The sequence below is a fragment of the Ceratotherium simum genome, chromosome 21 (assembly GCF_057802395.1).
Source record: "Ceratotherium simum simum isolate JZ-2026a chromosome 21, ASM5780239v1, whole genome shotgun sequence".
In the NCBI taxonomy this organism is placed as follows: domain Eukaryota; kingdom Metazoa; phylum Chordata; class Mammalia; order Perissodactyla; family Rhinocerotidae; genus Ceratotherium; species Ceratotherium simum.
The window spans coordinates 26,665,977-26,687,704 of record NC_141920.1 but is presented as its reverse complement, the minus strand read 5'-3'; the positions used below and the strand labels follow the sequence as shown (position 1 = coordinate 26,687,704).

Genomic DNA, 21,728 nt, shown 5'->3' with positions numbered 1-21,728 from the left:
TGTAGTCTTTGCAGAAATAGAAGTATAATGATGTACACCTGAAATTTATACAATGTTATAAACCAATGTTACTGCAATAAATAAAAATAAATCAATAAAAAATAAATCAATAAATAAAATGTAAAAAAAAAAATGCTAACTCTCAATTCCCCCTACCCCCAGCCTCTGCCAGCCACCACTCTACTCTGTATGAATTTGACTGCTCTAGGTACCTCATATAAGTGGAATGACACCTTGTTTGTCTTCTTGTGGCTGGCTTATTTCATTTAGCATAACGTCCTCAAGGTTCATCAGTGTTGTACCCAATGTCAGAATTTCCTTCCACTTTAAGGCTGAGTAGTATTCCATTGTGTGCATATACCACGTTTTGTTTATCCATTCATCCATCGATGGACACCTGGGTTGCTTCCACATTTTGGCTATTGTGAATATGCTGCTAGGAACATGGGTGTGCAAATATCTCTTTGAGACCCTGTTTTCAAGTCTTTGGGAACATACCTAGAAGTGGGATTGCTGGATCATACGGTAATTCTATTTTTAATTTTTTGATGAACTGCCATACTGTTTTCCACAGCGCTGTACCATTTTACATTCCCACCAATAGAGCACAAGCGTTCCAATTTCTCCACATCCTCATCAACACATTACTTTCTGTGTGTGTTTTTTTTTTTTTGATAGCAGCCATCCTAATGAGTGTGAGGTGATAGCTCATTGCAGTTTTGATTCGCATTTCGTTAGTGATCAGTGACGTTGAGCATCTTTTCATCTGCTTGTTGGCCATTTGTATATCTTCTTTGGAGAAATGTCTATTCAAGTCCTTTGCCCATTTTTGATCGGGTTTTTTTTTATGTTGTTGAGTTTTAGCAGCTCTCTATATATTTTGGATATTAATCCCTTCTCAGATATATGATTTGCAAATATTTTCTTCCATTCTGTGGGTTGCCTTTTACTTTGTTGATATTGTTCTTTGATGCACAAAATGGAACAGAAATGTTTATACTTGGAAAAACTGAGGTCCAGAGAGGGCATGTGTCCTGCCTAATGCCACACAGTAAATTGTCTGTTATGATGTTGAAACACTCCAAGGTGGGGAGGTATGGGACTTCCCATTTCCCATCCCATCTGATACAACAGTAGTAATCCCATCCCCGTTGTGCAGACGGGGAGACTGAGACCCTGAAAGGGCTGGGTCTTGTCCAAGGTTATACCTGGGTCAGGGGCAGAGCTCAACGTGAGGCCAGTCAGACTGCCTGGGTTTGAAGCCTGGTGCCACCCTTTACTGGCTGTGACCTCTGGCAGGTCACCTCATTGCTTGGAGGCTTCACTCTCCCCTGTGAAATGGGGCCTCATGGGGCTGTTGTGAGGGTGCCAGGGTGCCCAGCATCAATAATTGTGATCAATAATTGCTAACCGTGTCCTCAGACGTCAAATGCTAACCCTCTCTCACTCTTTGGGGCCAAAGACGCACAGACTTGGGCTGAGGCATGAAGAATAAACTTTAATCTCTCTCGGGGCAGGGGCTCTAGCTGGGTGGCTCTCTGGGCGGGGTCACAGAGCCGTGCACGCGCACGCGGTACAGGCAGGTGAATCGCGGATTCCCCCAGTTGCTTGAAATCTTCACCTTGACTGCATCAAAATTCCGAGCGGGCTGGTTCTGGAAGAGAGGGTCACAGACATGGGGCCTCACCCCAGGGGCCCCCACTCGGTCTGCTAGAGGGGCGTTTGTGAGTGGAAGGGACCCATTTCACAGGTGGGGAAACTGAGGCTCAGAGAGGGGAATGGACTGTCCCAAGGCCACATAGCAAGCTGACGTTCTGGGGCGGGGATGGAAGGTGCTGAGGCCAGAAGGACAGACATACTGTGACTGGGAAGCTGTCCCAGACGTGGGGCCCTGGCACGTATACGCTGTGGGACCCTGGGCAGACCACTGCCTGTCTCTAGGCTTCAATTTCCCGCTCTGTGAGATGGGAGTGGTAATATCTGCTTCCCAGGGCTGCTGTGAGCGCGAAAGCAGATCTTGGGGCACACAGTGGAGGCTCGGTCTGTGCAGCCTCTCCCCTTTCTGCCCCTCGAGAGGGGATGGAGCCTGTGTTTTTACGCTCCCTTCCCAGTGCCAAAAGGGGGGCCTTGGCCTCCGAGGTCTCCTGGATGGTCTCAACCTCCCAGGGATTAACTGAAGGGGAAACTGAGGCCCAAAGAGGAAGGGAATGGCCCAGATCACGCAGAATTTGTGGCTGGGTCGGTATCGGGCCACTGTCGGCCTGATTGCCAGGCTAGACATCTCGCCAAGTCTCAGGGCCATTCCAGCAGCCCCGCTCCTGTCCTGCTTCTGTCCTCAGCTCCTGCCTCTCCAGGCCTCGGGGTCAGGTGGGACCAGGTGCTGATTGTGGGGCCTCCCAGTGTGGAGCCTCTAAGTTTGAAGCCAGCAACCCCAGCCCAACGGGCCTGTCCTGCTCAACGTCTGCTGTCCCCAGGAGGAAACGCAGTGGGGGGGCGCCCGGGCAGGTCGGGCAAATGGGGGCCTGCCGGAGGCCGGCTGGGTCTCCTCAGGGTCCTGCTCTCGACCCTGGGCAGCGGGTCCATCACTCTGAGCCTCAGTTTCCTCGTCTGTCAAGTGGGTTCATGACAGTTGTGCACCTCCTGGGGCTGTTGGGGGACGAAGTGGGGACCTTGGGTAAAGCCCTGCACACAGTGTGCATTCAGTAGGTGCTCAACACGGGCAGCTTTTCTCAGGTACCTGCAGCTGGAACGTCTGAATGATGTTTTCTGGCTGGAACTGAAAGGCCCCCAGGAATGCCTCCTCCCTGGGGGAGCCCTCCACGCCCTGTGGGATCAGAACCGAGGAGGAAGGTCAGGTACCGGCAGGGCCTTCAGCGGGTGTCTCCCCTCTCCAGCCGGGACTTCACACCTCCCGGGATGGGGGTTCCCTGCCTCTCTGGGCACCGGTCCACTGCAGCACAGAGTAATGGACAGGAAGGAGCCCTGGACTGGGAGTCAGAGGCTGAGGGTCTACTTCCAGCTCTGTCATTGACGTGCAGGATTTGGGTGTTTCCCTAACCCTTCTCTGGACCTCGGTTTCCTTATCAGTAAAATGGAGGCTCAGTGGTCTCTGGTGACTAAATAGGCTCTGAAAAGCTTGGGATGAAACAGAGTAGCTGTTTATCCCGTACCCTCGAAGGCTGCGATCTGACCCTGACCCTGGCCATTCCCAGCCTTGGCAAAGCCTCGTCCGGCCCATCCAGCCTCATGAGTTGTGCGGGCACAGTTTATCCCAGTGCCTGGAACACCGCCGCGAGGAGGCTGGCCCTTAGCTAAGCATTGCTCTGCCCGGCGAGCTCACGTAGATGACGAAGTCCTTGGGCGCGGTGTCCAGGCTGCCTGACAGTGAGACGGTCTTGGGGATGTGCTGCAGCGTCAGGTTGCTCAGGTAGACCTTCTGGGCCAGCTGGATGGTCACCTGGCCACGGTCACCCGAGAAGGCCCAGCAGTTGCCTGGTGTCACGTTGGGCTGGAAGGGGCAGGCGCAATGGGGGCTGTGCTGGGGGGGTGGGTGAGGGCGGGTTCCTCATCCTGCCCCGGCTCCCCTGGACCTCCTCGGCCCCCCGGATGAGACAGATCCTTTCTGTCTACAAAGCTTGGCTCGAGTGCTGCCAACTCCAGGAAGCTCCCCTGACTTCAGGAAGCAAGGATGAGCCTTCCCCTCACCCCTGAGGGCAGGGGCCTGCTTGGGGGTCCTGAGGGCTCCCTGACCCTCAAATCTTGAGGGCTGGGTGGGGTCCCTTCCTGTGCCAAAGCAGGCCGTCCCTGCCCCTGTGCCTATCCCCGGCTCCTGCCCAGCCCCCGAGTGGTCCCTGCTGTCTGTTCTCGCCTCCTGCCCTTGCCCCCTGACTTCTTCCCAGCGCCCCCCCGCCCCCGTCAATTGCCCCCTTCCTCCTCCTCCTGCCCTGTCTCTGTCTCCTGCTCCCACCCCTGCCCCGCCCCAGGCCCCACTCCCTTTGCTCTCACTCCAACCCCTGCTCTGAGCTCCTGCCCCCAGACCCCTGACCACACCCCTGCCGCTCTCCCCTGGCCCGTTCCCCCTGCCTCTAGGATCACGTCCGGGGGCTGGGCGTAATTCCACAGACGGATCCAGTTCCAGTAGGAGCGAGCCTTGTCGTGGTTGTATGTGGCGGATGTTTGCTCGAAGTCAATGGAGGCCCCTGTGTGGGAGGAGGGGGTTCTCAGCCGAGCACCCCGGCTTCTGCCTGGTGGAGGGGAACCTCACTGATCGGGCACTGACTATGTACCCGGCAAGCACTTTGGATGAGTCACTGGCCCTCTCTGGACCTCAGTGTTCTCCTCGGGGAAATGGGAGCAATAATAGTAACAATAATAGTAGTAATGATAGCATCTACTTCATAGTGTTGTTGTGGGGTTGAAATGAGTTAATACACCAAAGTGTTTTCCAGTGACACCTGAGCAGAGTCTGCACTCACTCATGTCAGCCTTGTTATTATTACTACAGCTGTTATTGTCCCCATTCCACAGAGGAGGGGCTCTGGCCCTAAGAGGTCAAGCTAACGCCCTCTGACCCCACATCTCGTTGAGCCTGGGGGGTGCCTAGGTCAGCTGGGCCCCCCGTCACCTCCTCCCGTGCATCCTCACAGGGGCACCTTCATAGCCGTTCCCTCCTCACCGGGTCTCAACCCAAGTGTCCTCCGCACCCCTCTGCCCAGGTCCCCTCTATCCCAGCCACCTGCTTTATTTTTCTGAAGCACCAATTCCTGACTGTAATTGGGCCTGTGTTGGTTTGTTTAGGTGGTCAGTCTCCTCCACCGGGGCAGGGACGGCCCTGCTGACCTCTAGGTTTGGAGGATGGGGGAGGGAGGGGCGGTGGGGGATCTGGGGTTGGCACTTCCTTGCCACACCTCCCCCTCTCTGCCTCAACCCCCGTTAGAGAAAACTGTAGCAAGAAAATCAGCTGGAGAGCAGAGGTCAGCTCTGAAGATGAACTTCCTGGTAGCTGAGGGTACACCAGACCAGAACTGAAATCCACCCTCCGAAGAGTTTCTGAGGAAACTAGAGGTGGGCTGACTGGTGAAGGGGGTTCGCTTACCTATAGACTTTAGGGCAAAATCCGGCTTTTCAATGTAGTCTCCGTGTATCACCTTCATTATTTTCTGGGCCATTTTTTGCTAAGAAGGCAGAAAACAGAAGCTGTTGTGTGGGTGTGTTCTTACAGATCGTGGTCCACACATGTGTTTGCCAGGTGATGGGTGGCTGCGGGACACCCTCTTGTCCCCAACTGCTTCCCCCTGCCCCTGGAAGCTGTGGCTGGTCCACGCACAGGACCACCAGTCACTATACTCTGAGGAAGCCCAGGGGACCCAGGGCCGCCCCCATCCCACCCACTGGTTTCCTCAGTGCTTCACACCCACTGTAACAGGGTGTCACACGTGGGCCCAGGGGTCTCAGTGAAGTTAGGGGCAAGGGGCCTGCAGTCAGACAGACCTTTACTGCTGTGGGGCTTTGGGCTAGTTCCTGCCCCTCTGAGTCTCGATTTTTTTGTCGGTAAGGTGGGGACGATAATCACACCCCCCTCCCACCGTTGTGAGGATTAGAGCTAAGACTTGCAAAGCCGCTCCTATGCGCCAGGACTGTCCTCACCTTCACACATGTTCACTCTTATCCCTTCACAGCAACCCTCGGAGGCATGTACTATTATCATCCCCATTTTAAAGATGAGAATACTGAGGCACAAAAGGGAAACTTGTCCAAGGTCACACAGCTGGTAAGAGGCAGAGCCAGGCAGTTCGGTTCCAGAGTTCAGGTTCTTGGCCGCTACACTCTATTGCCAGATAAAGACTGCAGAGCACTTAGCACAGTCCGTGCTCAATAAATGCTGGTTATTATTTTTATTAGACTTTTCACAGCTGTGTCAGATTGTATTTTCCAAAAATGGCTGCAACAAGAACTCCCATTCCACACTCTTCTTTCAATGTGACTTTGATGCTCTTCCCTCCCCATCAGTCTGAGTGGGTCTGTGACTATGGCAGAAGGATGCTGTGTGACTTCTGGGCTAAGTCCTCAAAGGTGATACAGCACTGCCTGGTTCTCTGGGGACTCTCGCTCTTGGAAGCCAGCCGCCATGTTGTGAGGAAGCCCATGCTACATGGAGAGGCCACACTCGGGTACTTTCGTCAACAGCTCTGAGTTCCCAGCTGACAGCCGGCATTAACCTCCAGACATGTGAGTGAAGACACCTCCAGATGATTCCAATCCCAGCTGTCAGGTCACCCCCAGCCTTCAAGCCTTCCCAGCTGAGGCCCCGGACATCACGGAGCAAGGACAAACCATCCCCACTGTGGCCTATCTGAGTGCCTGACCCACGGAATCTCTGAGCATAACCAGATGGTTGTTTCACACCACTAAGGTTTGGGGTGGTTGGTTATGCAGCAGTAGTAACTAAAACAATAGCTAGAGTGTTACGGGCCACTGATTATGACTCTATTTTGTTGATGTGGAAACTGAGGCTCAGAGACGTTGATGACCAGCCTGAGCTCCAGAAGGTAAGAAAAGATATTGCATCCATGAAACAAGAATAGAATTCTATGAAAAGGAACACCCAGAGCACAGAAAGAAAATTCTTAGGAATTCAGAATACGTTAGCAGGTATGAAAAACTCAGTAGAAGTTTTGGTAGATAAAGCCGAAAATATTTTCCCTACTGTAGAACAAAAAGACAAATAGAGGAAAATGGGGACAAAAGAAAAAAAGCCAGAGGATTAGTTCAGGAGTTTGATATTCAAATAATAGGAGTTTCAAAAATGAGAATAGAGCAACCGGAGCCAGGGGGAATATCATGCATCTAATCACATGATTAAAGGACATTAATTCTTAGGACTAAAGGACGTGAGATTCCCCATAGAAAAGGCCCCAAGGGGGCCAGTCCGTGGGCACACTATCATGACATTTCAGATGTAGGGTAAGATGTAAGGCTTCCAAGTAAGATGTAGTGAGTTGCAGAGGACCAATGATCCCTCTGAAAACAACTACAAAAAGCCAGAGAGTTTACTAAATCACATTCTAAAGTCATCACTGAGCTATGGAAGCAACGAGGTCCAGATGGACTAAAACTCTAGAGAAGGGAGAATGATTCTGCAACGTGCTGACAATTTTTTTTTAATCCTTGGGAGCATTCGACGATTCTGGGCATGGGCTGAGGCTCTGGGCATAGGCCAGACAAGGGGCTGCTGCTGGTGAAGGAGAAAACAGTCAAGTGTTTAACAGTCACAAGGGCTAAGGGGAAGAAATTGGAGACTTGAGGAGCCTCAAATATGGCCAGTTTTCTCCATAAGATGTTAACTGAAACTTAAGACTAGCTAAGAAGCTAAAGAGCTTTGAAATCTCCTGAACGGCAGAGCACAACTTCCCAGTCTCACAATGCCGAGGAAACCAAGCATCTCTGAGGGAGAGGTGCCAAAGCAAAACGAACAAGAGATGAAAGCCCCAAGACAGTGATTCTCCTTAGTATGTGTCAGGATCACTGCAGGGCTTGTTGAGACTCATATGGTTGGTTCCCATCTTCAAAGTGTATGATTCAGTAGGTCTGGGTGGGGCCCATTAATTTGAATTTCTAACATTTTCCCAGGTAATGCTGATGCGCCTGGTATGGGGACCGCACTTTGAGAACAGCTGCCCTAGAAGAAGTGATGCATCAATACCCAGTAGCTACAGCTGCACTTCACCCAGGGGCACTAAACCAATGATGGGCACAACTAGAGGCTGAGAATCCGAGCTTGCCCCTGGCAGAGAAGGCTGCCACTGGGGTCAGAGATTTCACACTCATGCAGGGCTGGGAGACATAATTGGAGACCCGAGAGGCCTCAAACATACGGTCAAGCTTCTCCATCAAGACACTTACCAAATTTTTGAAGCTGCATGGGCGGGAGGCTAAAGGGTTAACCTGAAAACCCCTGACTAACTCTTATAAAAATTGCCATCCAGGTCTGAACCAGCTCAAATCATGTCTTCACAGAAGTGATCAGTGTACTTCATCTTCCTTACAAAGAAAAGGGGGAACTCTCTCTTGTAGAAGTTATAATTATGTGGAGCATCTACAGCTCTTTTGTTTACAATGTTCAGAAAACACTAAAAAACTACTGGACATGAAGAGGCAAGACTGTATGATTGATATCCCAAAGAAAAGACAGACAATAGAAGGAGACCATAGAGGATCCAATTATTGGATTTAGTAGACGAGGATTTTAATATAATTATGACCAATATGTTAAATAAAATAAAGGAAAAGATGGACAAGATAGATAAAATGTTGTAGAGTTTCATGATAGAATTAAAATGTATGAAAAAGAATCAAACGTATATTCTAGAACGAAACAATGTAATATATGAAATTAAGAACTTAATGGAAAGATTGAATAGTAGATTGGACAGAACAGAATACAGGAGTATTAGTGAACCGGAAGAAATGTGAATAGAAAATATCAAAACTTAAGCATATAGAGAAAAAGAATGAAAAAACAAACAAACCAGGTAATAGCACAGGAATTATGTGGAGCACACTCTAAAGGTCTAGCATAGATGTAATTGCAGTTCTAGCAGAGGAGATAGATAATGGGGGAGAAGAAATCTTACAAGAGATAATAGCTAAGAATTTTCCAAAACTATTGAAAAACATCAACCCATAGATTCAATAAACTCAGCAACCCCTCAAACAAGTTAAATATAGAACATTGGGGACAAAAAGAATATCCTACAAATTCCCAGGAATAAAAAACAGACTACACTCAAAGGCCCATAGTAAGAGTGCCATTAGACTTCTCGACAGCAACAGTTTAAACTAGAACACAACAGTGGACTTCCTTCAAAATTCTCAGAGGAAACTATTTCCTATCTAGATTTCTATACCCAGCCAAACTATCATCAAGTGCAAAGGTAAAATAAAGACATTGTCAAACATGCAAGTTCTAAAAAAATAAATATAACTTATTTCATTCTTTTCCAGGAAGTTATTGGGGGATGTGCTCCACCAAAACTTTGGGTATAGAAAACAGGGCATCAAACAAAGAGAGGTTAGGTGTTTGGGGGCAGAATGGCCAGCATCTCACCTCATCTGACATGGCTTCCATCTCCTGGAGCTTGGCAATGAGCTGGTTCATGCTACCTCGGAGGTCCTGGATTTCCCCAGTGTGATGTCGCACCTTCTCCTGGTACATCCTAATGAGGAAGGAGTGAGAACACAGCCTGACTGATTTGTGATGCTGCTGGTGTTACCCTCAGCTTCTACCTTTGGCAGTCAGCCCACAAAGAACTAGCTTCACATTTTTCCATTCTCCTGGGCCCATCCCTCGACATACCCAGCAGGTTCTTATCTCTAAAACATTTCCCATGCTCTTCCTCCTGTATGGAATATGCTTAAACCTGGCTCATTCCTTCCAAATATTCCTGAGTATTTTGTCTGCAATTAAGGATGCTGCCACCAGGTGGTATCTTGTTGGTTAAAATTTCTTCTCAGCTACCATTTGCTGAGCACTAACTATGGGCCAGGAGCTATTTAAGATAGTTTACATCTTCTTTAATACTCATAATTACCCAGAGCAAGGTGGGTGTTATGCCTCATCTCATAAACGAGGAGTCAAAGGCCCAGAGAGGTGAAGTGAACTTGCATAAGGTTAACCAGGTAGGAAGTATGGGGGCTGGGATTAAAACCCAGGTTGGTCTGACCACAGAGCCCACACTCTTAGTCAATACATACCAGGTCCTGGCTATAGCTCTGGTTTTTAGGTGATAATAGGACTATTTAGCAGCTTCTTCTTACCTCAAGCTCTGCAGTGGACTAGTTATGCTGTCATCCTGGTAGGGTGTTGAGGAAAGCAAGGGATCTCCTTCAGATGGCCTAATCTCGGCCCAGTAGAGCTTCATCCATCCATTCTCTCACATCATAAATCCATCCATTCATCTAACTTCCTATTTGCTCTTCTGTCCATGCACCCACCTACCATTTATCCGAAATCCAATTTACCCTCTTTTTTATCCATCCACCTACTTCCACATTCATCTATCCTCCTGCCCATCCACTCCCATCCATCCACCCTTTCCCATCCATTTACTCCTTTATTTATCCAACCTTCCTCATCAGTCTACCCTCCAACCCACCTACTTTACCTTATCCATCGACCTTCTCATCAGTCAATCCACCCTCCCATCTATCTACCCTCCCATTCAACCAACCATCCATCCATCCATCCATCCATCCATCCATCCATCCATCCACCCACCCACCCATCCATCCATCCATTTACCCACCCATATATCCCATCTGCCCTCCCATCCACCAATTCTCTCATCCATACACTCTTCCATTTGTCCATCCATCTATCCCCTCATCCACTTTCCCTCATTCCTACATCCCTCATTTCCATCCTTTCATCCATTCTCCCTCCATTGACACTCCCATCTGGCCATCCAGTCATCCAACATTGATAGTGGCGATCCTGTGCCTGGCCCAGGGGTGGATATTGCTGGAATGAATAAGACCTGGTTCTGCCTTCAAGAGGTCCCAGTACAGTTGGGGAAATAGTCATACTTACAGAAAATTGCATTCGTGATTACAGAAAATTGCGGGAAGAGAGAGGGGAATGTGACCACCTCTCCCTGAGTGTTTCTGGAGGTGATGATATTTTAGCTGGATCTTGAAGGATATGAAGGAGTCCATAAGGGAAGAAGAGAAGAGGGAGGGACAGACCTATCAGATCCTCTTTCTCTCTAGGCCTTCTGAGACTCTGCTGTCCTCAGACAGAGAGCTCTGGCCACTGATTAGCTCCTCCTTCCTCCCCAGGAACCACAAAGCAAATGGTCTCATCTCGTTTGAGCAGAAGAACAAACTGCCTTGAGTAGAGACAGAAATGTGTTCCCTGTCTTCACTTTAGGTGGGAGCCTTGATGAGGGAGAAATGGGTCGCCTCTGTGAGTGAGTGACAGGAGAGGCATCCTGGAGGAGGGACTATTGCATCTGGTCTTTGAGAGTCACATTTTGGCAGGAGAGATGAATCCAGGTGGGTGGCATGACAAAGGCAGAGATTTGGAGCTGGGATGAGTCAGGAACTGATTAGGGTCCAGATGTGGTGAGAGTAACAGGAACTTATGGAGGTGACACTGACTGGTTGGGATGAGGCCAGTCAGCAGTGGGGCCTGAAGAGAGCACACACTCACCTGCCAGACTTCCATTTTGGTCGGTAAGTGCATAGAAAACACCCAGAATCCTGTGGGGCCGGGAGAATGAGAAGGAGCCATTTAAGATGAAAGGTTACGGGCTTAGGCTCTGCAGTTAAGGCATCTGGGTTCAAATACCAGCTTTGCCACTTACTAGCATTGTGAAACTTCAGGAGAATTTACTTAGTCCCTCCAGACCTCAGTTTCCTCCTCTGTAAAATGGGAGTAACAGTAATATCTACTTCGTGATTGAATGATATCATGTACACAGAGTGTCTTGCATAAACCAAATAATCCATGTTTCCTCGCCCTCTCCTGTCCCAATCCTACTGGGGATAATTGGCGAAGAGAAGAAAAGCAGCTGGTCTCGTCTGCATTTTATGATCTCTCTGCTGCCTGAATTACCACCGTTGAAGCCATCATTAAAAGCCTTTAAAACCTGTTTGTTGCTCCTGATAAAACACTCAACAAACCAAGAATAGAACAGAACTTCCTCAATCTGTTAGAGGCCATTTGTGAAAAACCCACAGCTAACATCATACTTCATGGTGAAAGACTGGATGTTTTCTTCCTAAGACTGGGAACAGGACAAGGATGTCCGCTCTTGCCCTTTCTATCAAACATCGTCCTGGAGTTTAATCAGTCGAGGAAAAAAAAAAGGCAGATGACGTGATCTTCATATAGAATCCTAAAATGTCTGAGACTGGGTGTCTTGCCCAGTGTCAGAAGTGATAGATGAGCTCAGCCAGGTTGCAGGATGCAAGGTCAGTGTACAAGAATCCATTGCATTTCTGAACACTAGCAAGGAGTAATCTGAAAATGAAATTAAGAAAACAATTACGTTTACAATATCATCTCAAAGAATAAAATACTTAGGAATAAATTTACCAAAAGAAGTGCAAAACTTGCAGTCTGAAAACTACAAAACATCGTCGAAAGAAATTAAAGACATGGAGATATCCATCAATAATGGAAAGATAGCCCGTGTCCATGGATTGGAAGACTTAATATGGTTAAGGCGACAGTACTCCCCAAATTCATCTTCGGATCAACGCAATCCCTATCAAAATCCCAATGGCCTTTTTTGCAGAAATGGAAAAGTTGATCCTAAAATTCGTATTGAAATGTAAGGCACACATAACAGCCAAAATAATCTTAAAAAGAACAAAGCTGGAGGATTCGCACTTCTAGATTTAAAAACTTACTACAAAGCTATAGCAATCAATCGAGGGTGGTAACTGGACTGGCAAACAGATGGGCATACAGATCAATGGAACAGAACTGAGAGTCCAGAAATAAACCTTCACATTTATGGTCAATGGATTTTCAATAAGGTGCCAGACCACTCAATCAGGGAAAGAATAGTCTTTTCAATAAATTGTGTTGGAACAATTGGTTGTTTATATTCAAAAGAATGAAGAATGAAGAATGATACCTCACATCGTATGCAAAAATTAACTCAAAAATGCATCATCGGGGGCCGGGCCTGTGGCTTGGTGGTTAAGTGCGCGCGCTGCAATGCTGGTGGCCTGGGTTCGGATCCCGGGTGCGCTTCGAGGCACCACTTCTCCGTCCATCCTGAGGCCGAGTCCCACATACAACAACTAGAAGGATGTGCAGCTATGACATACAACTATCTACTGGGGCTTTGGGGGGAAAAAATAAAATAAATAAGATCTTTAAAAAAAAAAAAACTTTAAAAAAAAAAAATGCATCATCGGGGGCCGGCCCCATGGCTTAGTGGTTAAGTGCGCGTGCTCCACTGCTGGTGGTCCAGGTTCAGATCCCGGGCGCGCACTGACGCACTGCTTGTGAGGCCATGTTGTGGTGGTGTCCCATAAAAAGTAGAAGATGGGTACGGATGTTAGCCCAGGGCCAGTCTTCCTCAGCAAAAAGAGGAGGACTGGCATGGATGTTAGGTCAGAGCTGATCTTCCTCACAAAAAAAAAAAAAAATGCATCATGGACCAAAATGTAAGAGTTAAAACTATAAAAATTTTAGAAGAAAACATGGGACTTGGGAGTAAATCTTCATGGCCTTGGGTTAGGCAGTGGTTTCTTGGATGTGACACCAAAAGCACAAATGACAAAAGAAAATATAGATAAATTAGACTTCACCCAAATTAAAAAATTTTGTGCTGCAAAGGACACCATCAAGAAAGCGAAAAGACAACCCATGGAATGAGAGAAAATATTTGCAAATCATATATCTGATAAGGGATTTGTATCCAGACTATATAAAGAACTTTTATAACATTAATAAAAAGACAACTCAATTTAAAAATGGGCAAAGATCTGAATAGCCATTTCACCAAAGAAGATATACAAATGGCCAACAAGCACACGAAAAGATGCTCAACATCATTAGTCATTAGGGAAATGAAATAAAAACCACAATGAGATACCACTTCACACCCACTAGGATGGCTAAAATAAGAGACAGATTTTACAACAAGGGTTGGTGAGGATGTGGAGAACTTGGAACCCTCATACATTACTGGTGGGAATGTAAAATGGTGCAGCCACCTTGGAAAAAGTTTGAAAATTCCTCAGATAGTTAAACATAGAATTACCATATGAGCCAGCAACTCTATGCCTAGATATACACCCAAGAGAACTGAAAACACATGGCTGTACAAAAATGTTATAGGGAGCTTCATAGCAGCATTATTAATAATAGCCAAAAAGCAGAAACAACGTTAATATCTATCAACTGATGAACGGATAAACAAAACGTGGCATATCCATACAATGGAATAATTTCAGCCATAAAAAGGAATGAAATACTGATATATTCTACAACATGGATGAACTTTGAAAATATTATGCTAAGTGAAAGAAGCCAGAAAGACCACACATTATATGATTCCATTTATATGATATGTCCAGAATAGGCAAATCTACAGAGACAGAGAACAGACTAGTGGTTGCCTAGGTCTGGGGGAGGGGGAATGGGGAATGACTGCCAGGGACTGGGGAGTTTCTTTTTGGGGTAGTGAAGATACTGGAATTTGATAGTGGTGATGGATGCACAACTTTGTGAATATACTAATAACCACTGAATTATACACTTTAAAATAGTGATCTTTGTTGTATGTGAATTATATCTCAATAAAGCTATTATTTTTAAAAATCTTATTTGTTGGGTTAAGTTTCCTAGAAATTTCTAATTTCCTAGGAAATTCACTCCCTGCCCCCCACCCCCAACGCGGCCCCAGGTCAGTACACTTGAGTGGAGGGAGGAGATTCCTCTGCTTGAGAAAGCAAAGCCAAGACATGGGCGGTGGTGCTGGTGGCTGGAAGGAAGCCACAGAAACTCAGACAGAGGAACAATAATTATCATAACATGGTTTGGGGAGAGCTTTACAGTTTTCAAAACTTTTCCTAGCTTTCAACTTGCCATCTTTTCATTTAATCCTCACAGCAACACTCATTAGACAGATGGGGAAACTGAGGCTCACAGAGGGGCAGTGTCTCACCCAGGGTCACAGAGTCAGTGCCAGAGCCCTCACTCTTTCCCTCCCCAGAATGGGTGAGAGCCCAGGGATGCCTCCACCTGGGATGGGGCAGGGCCCTGGAGACGCACCGAAAGCACAGAGGACCAGAACACCTGTCTTTTCCATGAGCTTCTGGAAGAGTAGCTTGCATCTGGAAGACAGAGAAGCAGTAGTCAAGGCGAGGCAAGGCTTTGCACAGACTGGCAAGTCCCGGCCTGGCCCTTGCCCCTGTCCCACCCTGAGGGACAGACCCTCTCTGGGCACTGACACCCTCACCAACATGCTGACCATGTTCTGTCGCTCCACAGTGTCCCAGAGGAAAGACAGCTCTTACACCAGCACTTGGGGCCATCGGAGATCAGCTCACAGTGGTCACTGCGTCCTCCTCACTCCCTGTCTCTGTCTAGGTACTGTTTGTCCCCTCCCCTCTCCTCTCCTGGGGAATGCATCCTTCAGGGTTTTGCTGAAATGTCCCCTCCTCCTACGACCTCCAGAGTCAACACTCCCAGCTTGGCATTTTTTGGTGTCTGCCTTTCCCCACCAGACTGGGAGCTCGTGAGTGGTGGGGGCCAAGACTGGGCCCAGAGGAGGCGTTAAGGAAACGTTTAGAATGTAAACTTTAAATGAATGACTGACGTGGAAAGCCCTGCAGGAATTCAGAGGCATTTGCCTGGGCAGGAAGGGTAAAGAGAAAGGGTGGATGGGCATTCAGGCAGGAGAACAGTGTGTACAAAGGAGTGGAGGTGGGAATAGGAATGGGGGGTCCAGGGAGGGAGAAGCCTAGCCTTGCTGGCTCAGTGGGCCCACAGCAGGAAGCAGAATGAGGGCAGTGGCAAGGAAGGGTGGGGCAGGATTCCAGAGGGCTCCCAGCGCAGGTGCGGGAGCAATGGGGAGCCACAGTGGGCTCTGGGGTGAGGGGATCTGATAAAAGCCGGGTTTGGGATAGCTTCTCTGGTCTGGTGATCAAGGGGAGGTCCAAACCAGTGAGGGGGCTGCCATGGGCACCAGCTGAGTGGTCCCCGCCCCCATCACCCTCCCCTCACCTGCCCCTGCTCACCTGCAGGTGTTGAACAGAACTTGGTGGGCCTGAGTCCTCAGGAAGCAGGCCAGGCAGGTGACCCAGGCTGCGGAGGAGACAGGAGAGCAGTGAGCAGCCACACCCTCATTCTCATCCTACAACCACTCGCAGCGGGTGAGACCCTGTTGCTGGGAGAGCCTCTCCATTTGCCAGTTGAGCCCAGGACAGCCCCTTGCTCTGCTTAAGGGTAAGTGCCACTGGGAGTGAGTACGGGTCCTATAGGTGAGCACCACTTGCAGCTGGCAGTTAATAGATACTTGATAGTGACTCAGGAGCATGGAAGGGCTGGGATGTGCCCATTCCCAGACACTGGGAGCTTCTCAAGGGCAAGGTCCTTGTCTGGTTCGTCCCTGGTGCCCAGCATCGCCCAGCATGGAGCTAGGCCAAAAGTATGGGTTCCGGATGGCTGAGCAGGAGGGAGGACTCACGGATGGATGGGAGAATGGGTAGGAGAGTGGCTTGGAAGATGGATGCTAGGAAGATGGATGAGAGGACGGGAGAATGAGAGGATGGATAGAAGGATGGACGGGTTGATGACGGGATGGACGTGAACATTAACAAATAAAGGTACGGGTGAAGTGATGGCTGACTCAGTGAATGGATGGATGGATGGACCAATGGGATGCACGGACATTACAACAGATGGATACATGGGCAGATGGTTGGACAAATGACTGAGAGGATGAATAAGTGGAGGGACGAGTGGATGAACATAGAAGTAAATGACGATCTTTAGGCTGTGGTCAGATCCGTGTCCCTGACATGAGGTGAGTTGCATCAAACTGTTCCCATGACTTCACCCACGGCCTCCTGGTCCAGGGGCCAGGCTGGTGGCAGAGCAGGGGAGGACTGGCAGTTAGCTCCTCCTCCAAACAGCAAGTCTCCGCCCACCTCCTCTCTCCACCCATTACAGATGCTGGCTGGAATGATGCCCCTGCCACCTCTGATGGGAAGACCTCCAGAGCTCCACCTGCAGCTCCCTCCCTCCCCTGCAGCCCAGCGCAGCCTTACCCCCCTCAGGTCAGCCCGGCCTGAGGCTGAGCCCTCTCTCGAGGCCCATGTTCATGGCCAAGGCGGCTCTTCAGTATATACGTACACATACATCCCAGCATGCACTGAGTCAGGCCTGGGGCTGGGGAGTTGATGCGGATGGGCAGCACGAAGGCATCATCTGCAGAGAGCACAGGGCTGTCACGTCACTGCCAGCCTCTGGGATATGGCCCCTGCAGACACCTGGGGGCACCCAGAGTTGGTGCAGGCATCCCTGCCCCCTGCCCTGCCCCTTGCCAGGTGACCCTGGGTTACCCCTCTGACATCGCTGAGCCTCAGCCCCTCGCTGCCCATGAAGACCCCAGGGCTCCCCTGTCCCCTCCCTGCTCACTTGTGTTTGGAGGGGGCTCCTCTGTCATCCTGCAGGTGTTCCGGCCTCGTTGGATGACCCTGGGATGACAAGATTCACAATCGCATTTTACAGTTGACAAGGAATGTGGTGTCACATTCCAGACTGAGAAACTGAGCTGCGGAGAAGTTTGCCCCAGACCACGCGCCTGTGAATCAGGGCCAGGTCCAGGTCTGGCTGACCCCTGGTCTCTTGAGGAAAAGACTCAGTTTGCTGTGGCAGTCACAGGTGGTTGTCACCCCAAAGCCACTCCCTCCCTTTGCTGGCAGAAGACTGATTTTGGTCCCTTGTCTATGCCTCCCTATGTGATTTTAGATGATCCTGATTGGTCTAAGCCTGTTATAGTGCCCCAGTCCCCTTGTTGTGTTGCCTCAGGATGGGGAAGTCCGCAGGGGTGAGGGGTCGGGGATGAGGGGTGGGCGTGGGTATGGGGGTCTGGGACTAGGGGAAAGGTTTTCTCATTGCTAAAATGAGACCTGCAGGAGGCAATGCCCACTCTCCTTGGACCCTCTACAGCCATGCTTCCGTGTGACCCCTGGAACTCTGGTAGCCATCTTGTGACTGCGAGAGGAGGCCATAGGAAGAGCAAAAAGATGGCAGGAACCTGGGTCTTAAGTGACACTGCAGAACCGCAGAATTAGCATACTCTGGAGCCAGCCACGTCTTGGGACCTCTTGGTATGTGAGATAAATTTTCTTTATTTCTTAAGGCAGTGGTCTCCAAACACTTTTTATTATACCCCACAATGTATTTGTGCTGTGTTTATTTATTAAAAAATTATACATATAATACCCTATCTATATATCCAAGTGTGCTAACATATTCTTTACTCTTTCAAATGTACGAATTTATCTCTACATTCCTGAGGAATATAAGTTAAAAGAGGATGAGCTAAAAAAAAATATACGCTGAAGTTCTAATAACTTCTCCCCTCACCCCAATGGATTGTTTTGTCCCTCTTGGGACATACACCCTGCTTTGGGGGCCCAGAGGTAGGCATCTTTTTGAGCTGGAACTTCCATCACCTGCGACCAGAGGCCTCCAGCAGATCGATGGCAGAGATGCATGTTTCCTCGTTTAATGTCTATCTCCCTCTCTAGACTGTGAGCTCCACGGGGGCAGGAGCATGTCTGTCTGTCTGGTGCAACACTGTGCTCCCCAAACTCTGCCCAGTGCCTGGCACACGGTCGGGGCTTAATAAACACATGCTGAAAGGATGACAGTTCCATCACTTCCTGGCCAGAGACTTGAGGGAGGCTGCTGTCAAACCCCTCTGACCTCAGTTGCTGCCTCTGGAAAGTGCAGTTAGTCATGCCTGCTCACCTCCAAGGAGAGGGCAGAGAGGCAGTGTTTTGTAAACTGTAAAGGGCTGGGCAGAGGGAGGGGCTGCTGTCCTCACCTCCTGGACCTGGCATCCCTGCAGGTGTGGGCCACATCTTCAGGTGGGTCACACAGGTCCCTGTGGCTCCTTGAAGACCGTGGCATTGATTTCCTTCTCTGGGACGGGGAATGGTGGTGAGGGGCGCTCGCTGGGAGTTGGCGAGGAAGCAGTGGCTGGTGCTGTTGCTGCCTCCTAGCGTTCCCTGGAAGGTTTATGGAATCTGCCCGGGTCGGGTGGAGCTGTGGGCACTGTGACCTCACAGAGCAGGTGGGAGGGGGGCAAGGGGTCCGCCCAGTCTCCAGCTTGTCCCTGGAATTTCCCCTCGGATGAACCCATTCTGACCAGCTTTCCACTTTTAACATGGGAAAATTGAGAACTCAAGACAGGAAGGATTGTGCCAGGGCTTCAGGGGCTGGGAAGGGGCGAGAGCTGAGGCTCCAATATCAGGCTACGCTTTTTCTTGCTCGCAGACCGCTTCCTGCCCAAGCTTCCCGGACTTGCCACCTTCCTAGGTCGTACGTGAATGTGTTTTGTAATGCTGAGCTTCTCATTGGTAGATATTTTGCATAACACAAAATAATGTATATGTGTTGTTGTTTTAATAAAGGTTTATTTTTTACTAGGGAAAAATAAAAGCCTAACAGAGTGGAAACGTCTGGCTGTGTTTTTTCTGTCATCTCGCCTGTGAAGAGCCTATTTAGATTGTGAAACTAAAATGAATTCACTTTTGCCCCCTGGTGGCAGTTGCTTAAATTGCAGGCTAAGTACCAGTGGTTAGCTGAATAACTGTCCGCCAGAGAGGCCCATGGACTGAAACCTGAACATGTGAATGTTAGGTTACACAACAAAGGGGAATTAAAACTTGCAGGTGGGATTAAGGTTGCTAATCAGCTGACCTTGAGAATAGCCTAGATTATCCAGGTGGGCCCCCCCAAGGTAATGATAAGCGTCCTTATAAATGGAAGAGGGAGGCAGAAGAGGAGAGAGATAACAGCGTGGGGAGCACGCCGTCCAACTTGTTGGCTTCGAAGATGGAGGAAAGGGCCATGAGACAAGGAATGAAGGCAAGGAAATGGATCCTCTTCTAGAGCCTCTAGAAAGGAATAAAGCCCTGCCAATACCTTGATTTTAGCCCAGGGAGACCCATTTTGGACTTATGACCTCCAGAACTGTAAGATAATAAATTTGTGTTTTAAGTCGCTAAGTTTGTGGTAATTTGTTATGGCAGCAATAGGAAACATATACAGTACCCACAAGAACATTTGGTGAAGGGGAAGCCCTTAAATGCTGCCACTATAATTGTTACAAGAGCTTTCAGTTGTACATTCATTCATTTACTCATTCAGCAAATGCTTATTAAGCATCTGGTATGTTCCAGGCACTGGCTACAAGGGTGAGCGGAACCAGCCCCCATCCCTGGGGATGAGGGTGAGGTGGTTGGCAGAACAGCTTGCACGGAGCAGTTGCCACTGAACCGTACTTGCCATGGCTGTAGGGAGGAGGGGCTGGTGAGAATCTCCCTCCTTTGTGTCTGCTGGCTGTCCACCGGTGTCTCCTGAGCTGGAAATGTCGAGAAGAGGAAGTGTTCAGGCCGAGAGCAAACACTGAGAGTGGCTTTGTTCAATATTTGCGCCCCTCTCCACGGAGTCTCTGTTTGCTTCCGCTACAGTGAGGGCCAGAGGGTTGGTCTTCGGCATCAGTGGACCCACTGAGGCCAACAGGAGGATGTTAGGGAGTGCGCAGTTGGCCATAGAGTACGGCAGGCGAGCACGGGCTGGGAGGCAGGGCTGGCCATGTGAGCTGTGGCCTGTCAGGGGAGAGCTCAGTGGTGTCTGCGGACTCTGTCAGCTCTGTGGGCACGAGTGGGGACCCAGCACAGGGTGGGCCTGGGCTCTGTGCTTGGCATTTGGGCTGGTGTGGAGTCAGCGGGAGCCATGGAGGGCTCTGGAGTGGGGGAGGGCTCTCCTTGTGCCTCTATGCCAGGTGAGCCATGAAGAGAAATGGAGGGGCCTTGCCTGCAGTCACGCCATCACCTCTGGTGTGCACGTGTATGTACACACACAAACACATATACGTACCCCCCAATACCAGGAAACAGTCCACCATACACACACACACACACACACACACACACACGCCCCTAAAACCATACACATAACAGACCCACAGACACTCAGTATACAAGCCCATGTATACATACTGTACACAAGACTCCCCATACCTGCATGCATGTGGGTTCATGTCAACAGGCTTATAACAACATAAACCAAGATGTCAACATGCCCCTTTCATGTACACACTCACATGCAGACACACACTTTCCTCTGATGCCAGTAATTATGACTTAATATACACGTGTACACATAACTATGCACACACAACCACACACACATATAAACACATACATAACCCTCATACACAAGTATATACAAACTCCTTCACATGCACACACAGTTCCTTGGGCCCCCTATAGCAAAGGCAGAGCCTAGAGTTTAGAACGCAGAAAGAGATGATGGGCTAGCTCCACTGTGAGTGGGGTGTGCATTTGGAGAGAGGCTGGGTGTTAAGTAGTAGGACTGGGTCATGTAAAATAAACACCCTTGTCTGTTGCCCTTTGAGTTAGGGCTCAATGTCTGATGGGGATCAGGGCTCAGTCTATGACAACGGTCAGGGCTCAGCGTGTGACCAGGACCATGGCTCAGTCAATGAGTGGGGTTGGCACTCAGGTAGCCTCCTGCCCTTCCTAAAGGGATCGTGTTTCTGGAACAGCTTGGAGGCAGCAGGCCTGAGACGTTATTGTAGCCACCCCCCTGATGTTGGGCATCCCTTTCCTCCTGGGCTTCATCAGGCCTGGCTGGGTGAAGAGGGGACCCTCCTGGGAGCAGCCCTCCTTCCAGAGATCTCCTGGCCTTCAAGGCCCCAAGGCTGCCCAACCCCAGGGTCTTGCAGTGGTTGGCAGCCGGGCACGGCTACGTGGCAGCCCCACTGCACATGTGAGATGAGACACTGGCACAGGCCATGTTTGCAGGGAAAACACTCACAACCGCAAACAAACCTGCCCCTCCCCATGTCTTCCCACAGTGGAGCCTCATAAGGCGGCTTCCACACCTGCCTGGGGCAGAGGAGGGCTTGGGGCTGAGTCCACCACCCAAGGTAGGAATGGGG

At 49.5% G+C, this 21,728-nt stretch overlaps 1 protein-coding gene across 1 annotated transcript; it reads right to left on the bottom strand.

Moving 5' to 3' along the window:
• Positions 1-1,522: 1,522 nt before the first annotated feature.
• SUN5 (Sad1 and UNC84 domain containing 5) lies at positions 1,523-18,667 on the bottom strand. Its single transcript, XM_004442472.3, has 13 exons — positions 18,582-18,667; positions 17,165-17,223; positions 16,880-16,954; positions 15,763-15,829; positions 14,795-14,856; positions 11,210-11,259; positions 9,817-9,851; positions 9,107-9,215; positions 5,096-5,174; positions 4,084-4,199; positions 3,341-3,508; positions 2,738-2,824; positions 1,523-1,654 (listed from the first exon to the last, which is right to left on the bottom strand). Exons 1-13 carry the CDS (start codon positions 18,665-18,667, stop codon positions 1,523-1,525), a joined length of 1,125 nt encoding a protein of 374 aa, XP_004442529.3.
• Positions 18,668-21,728: the final 3,061 nt, after the last annotated feature.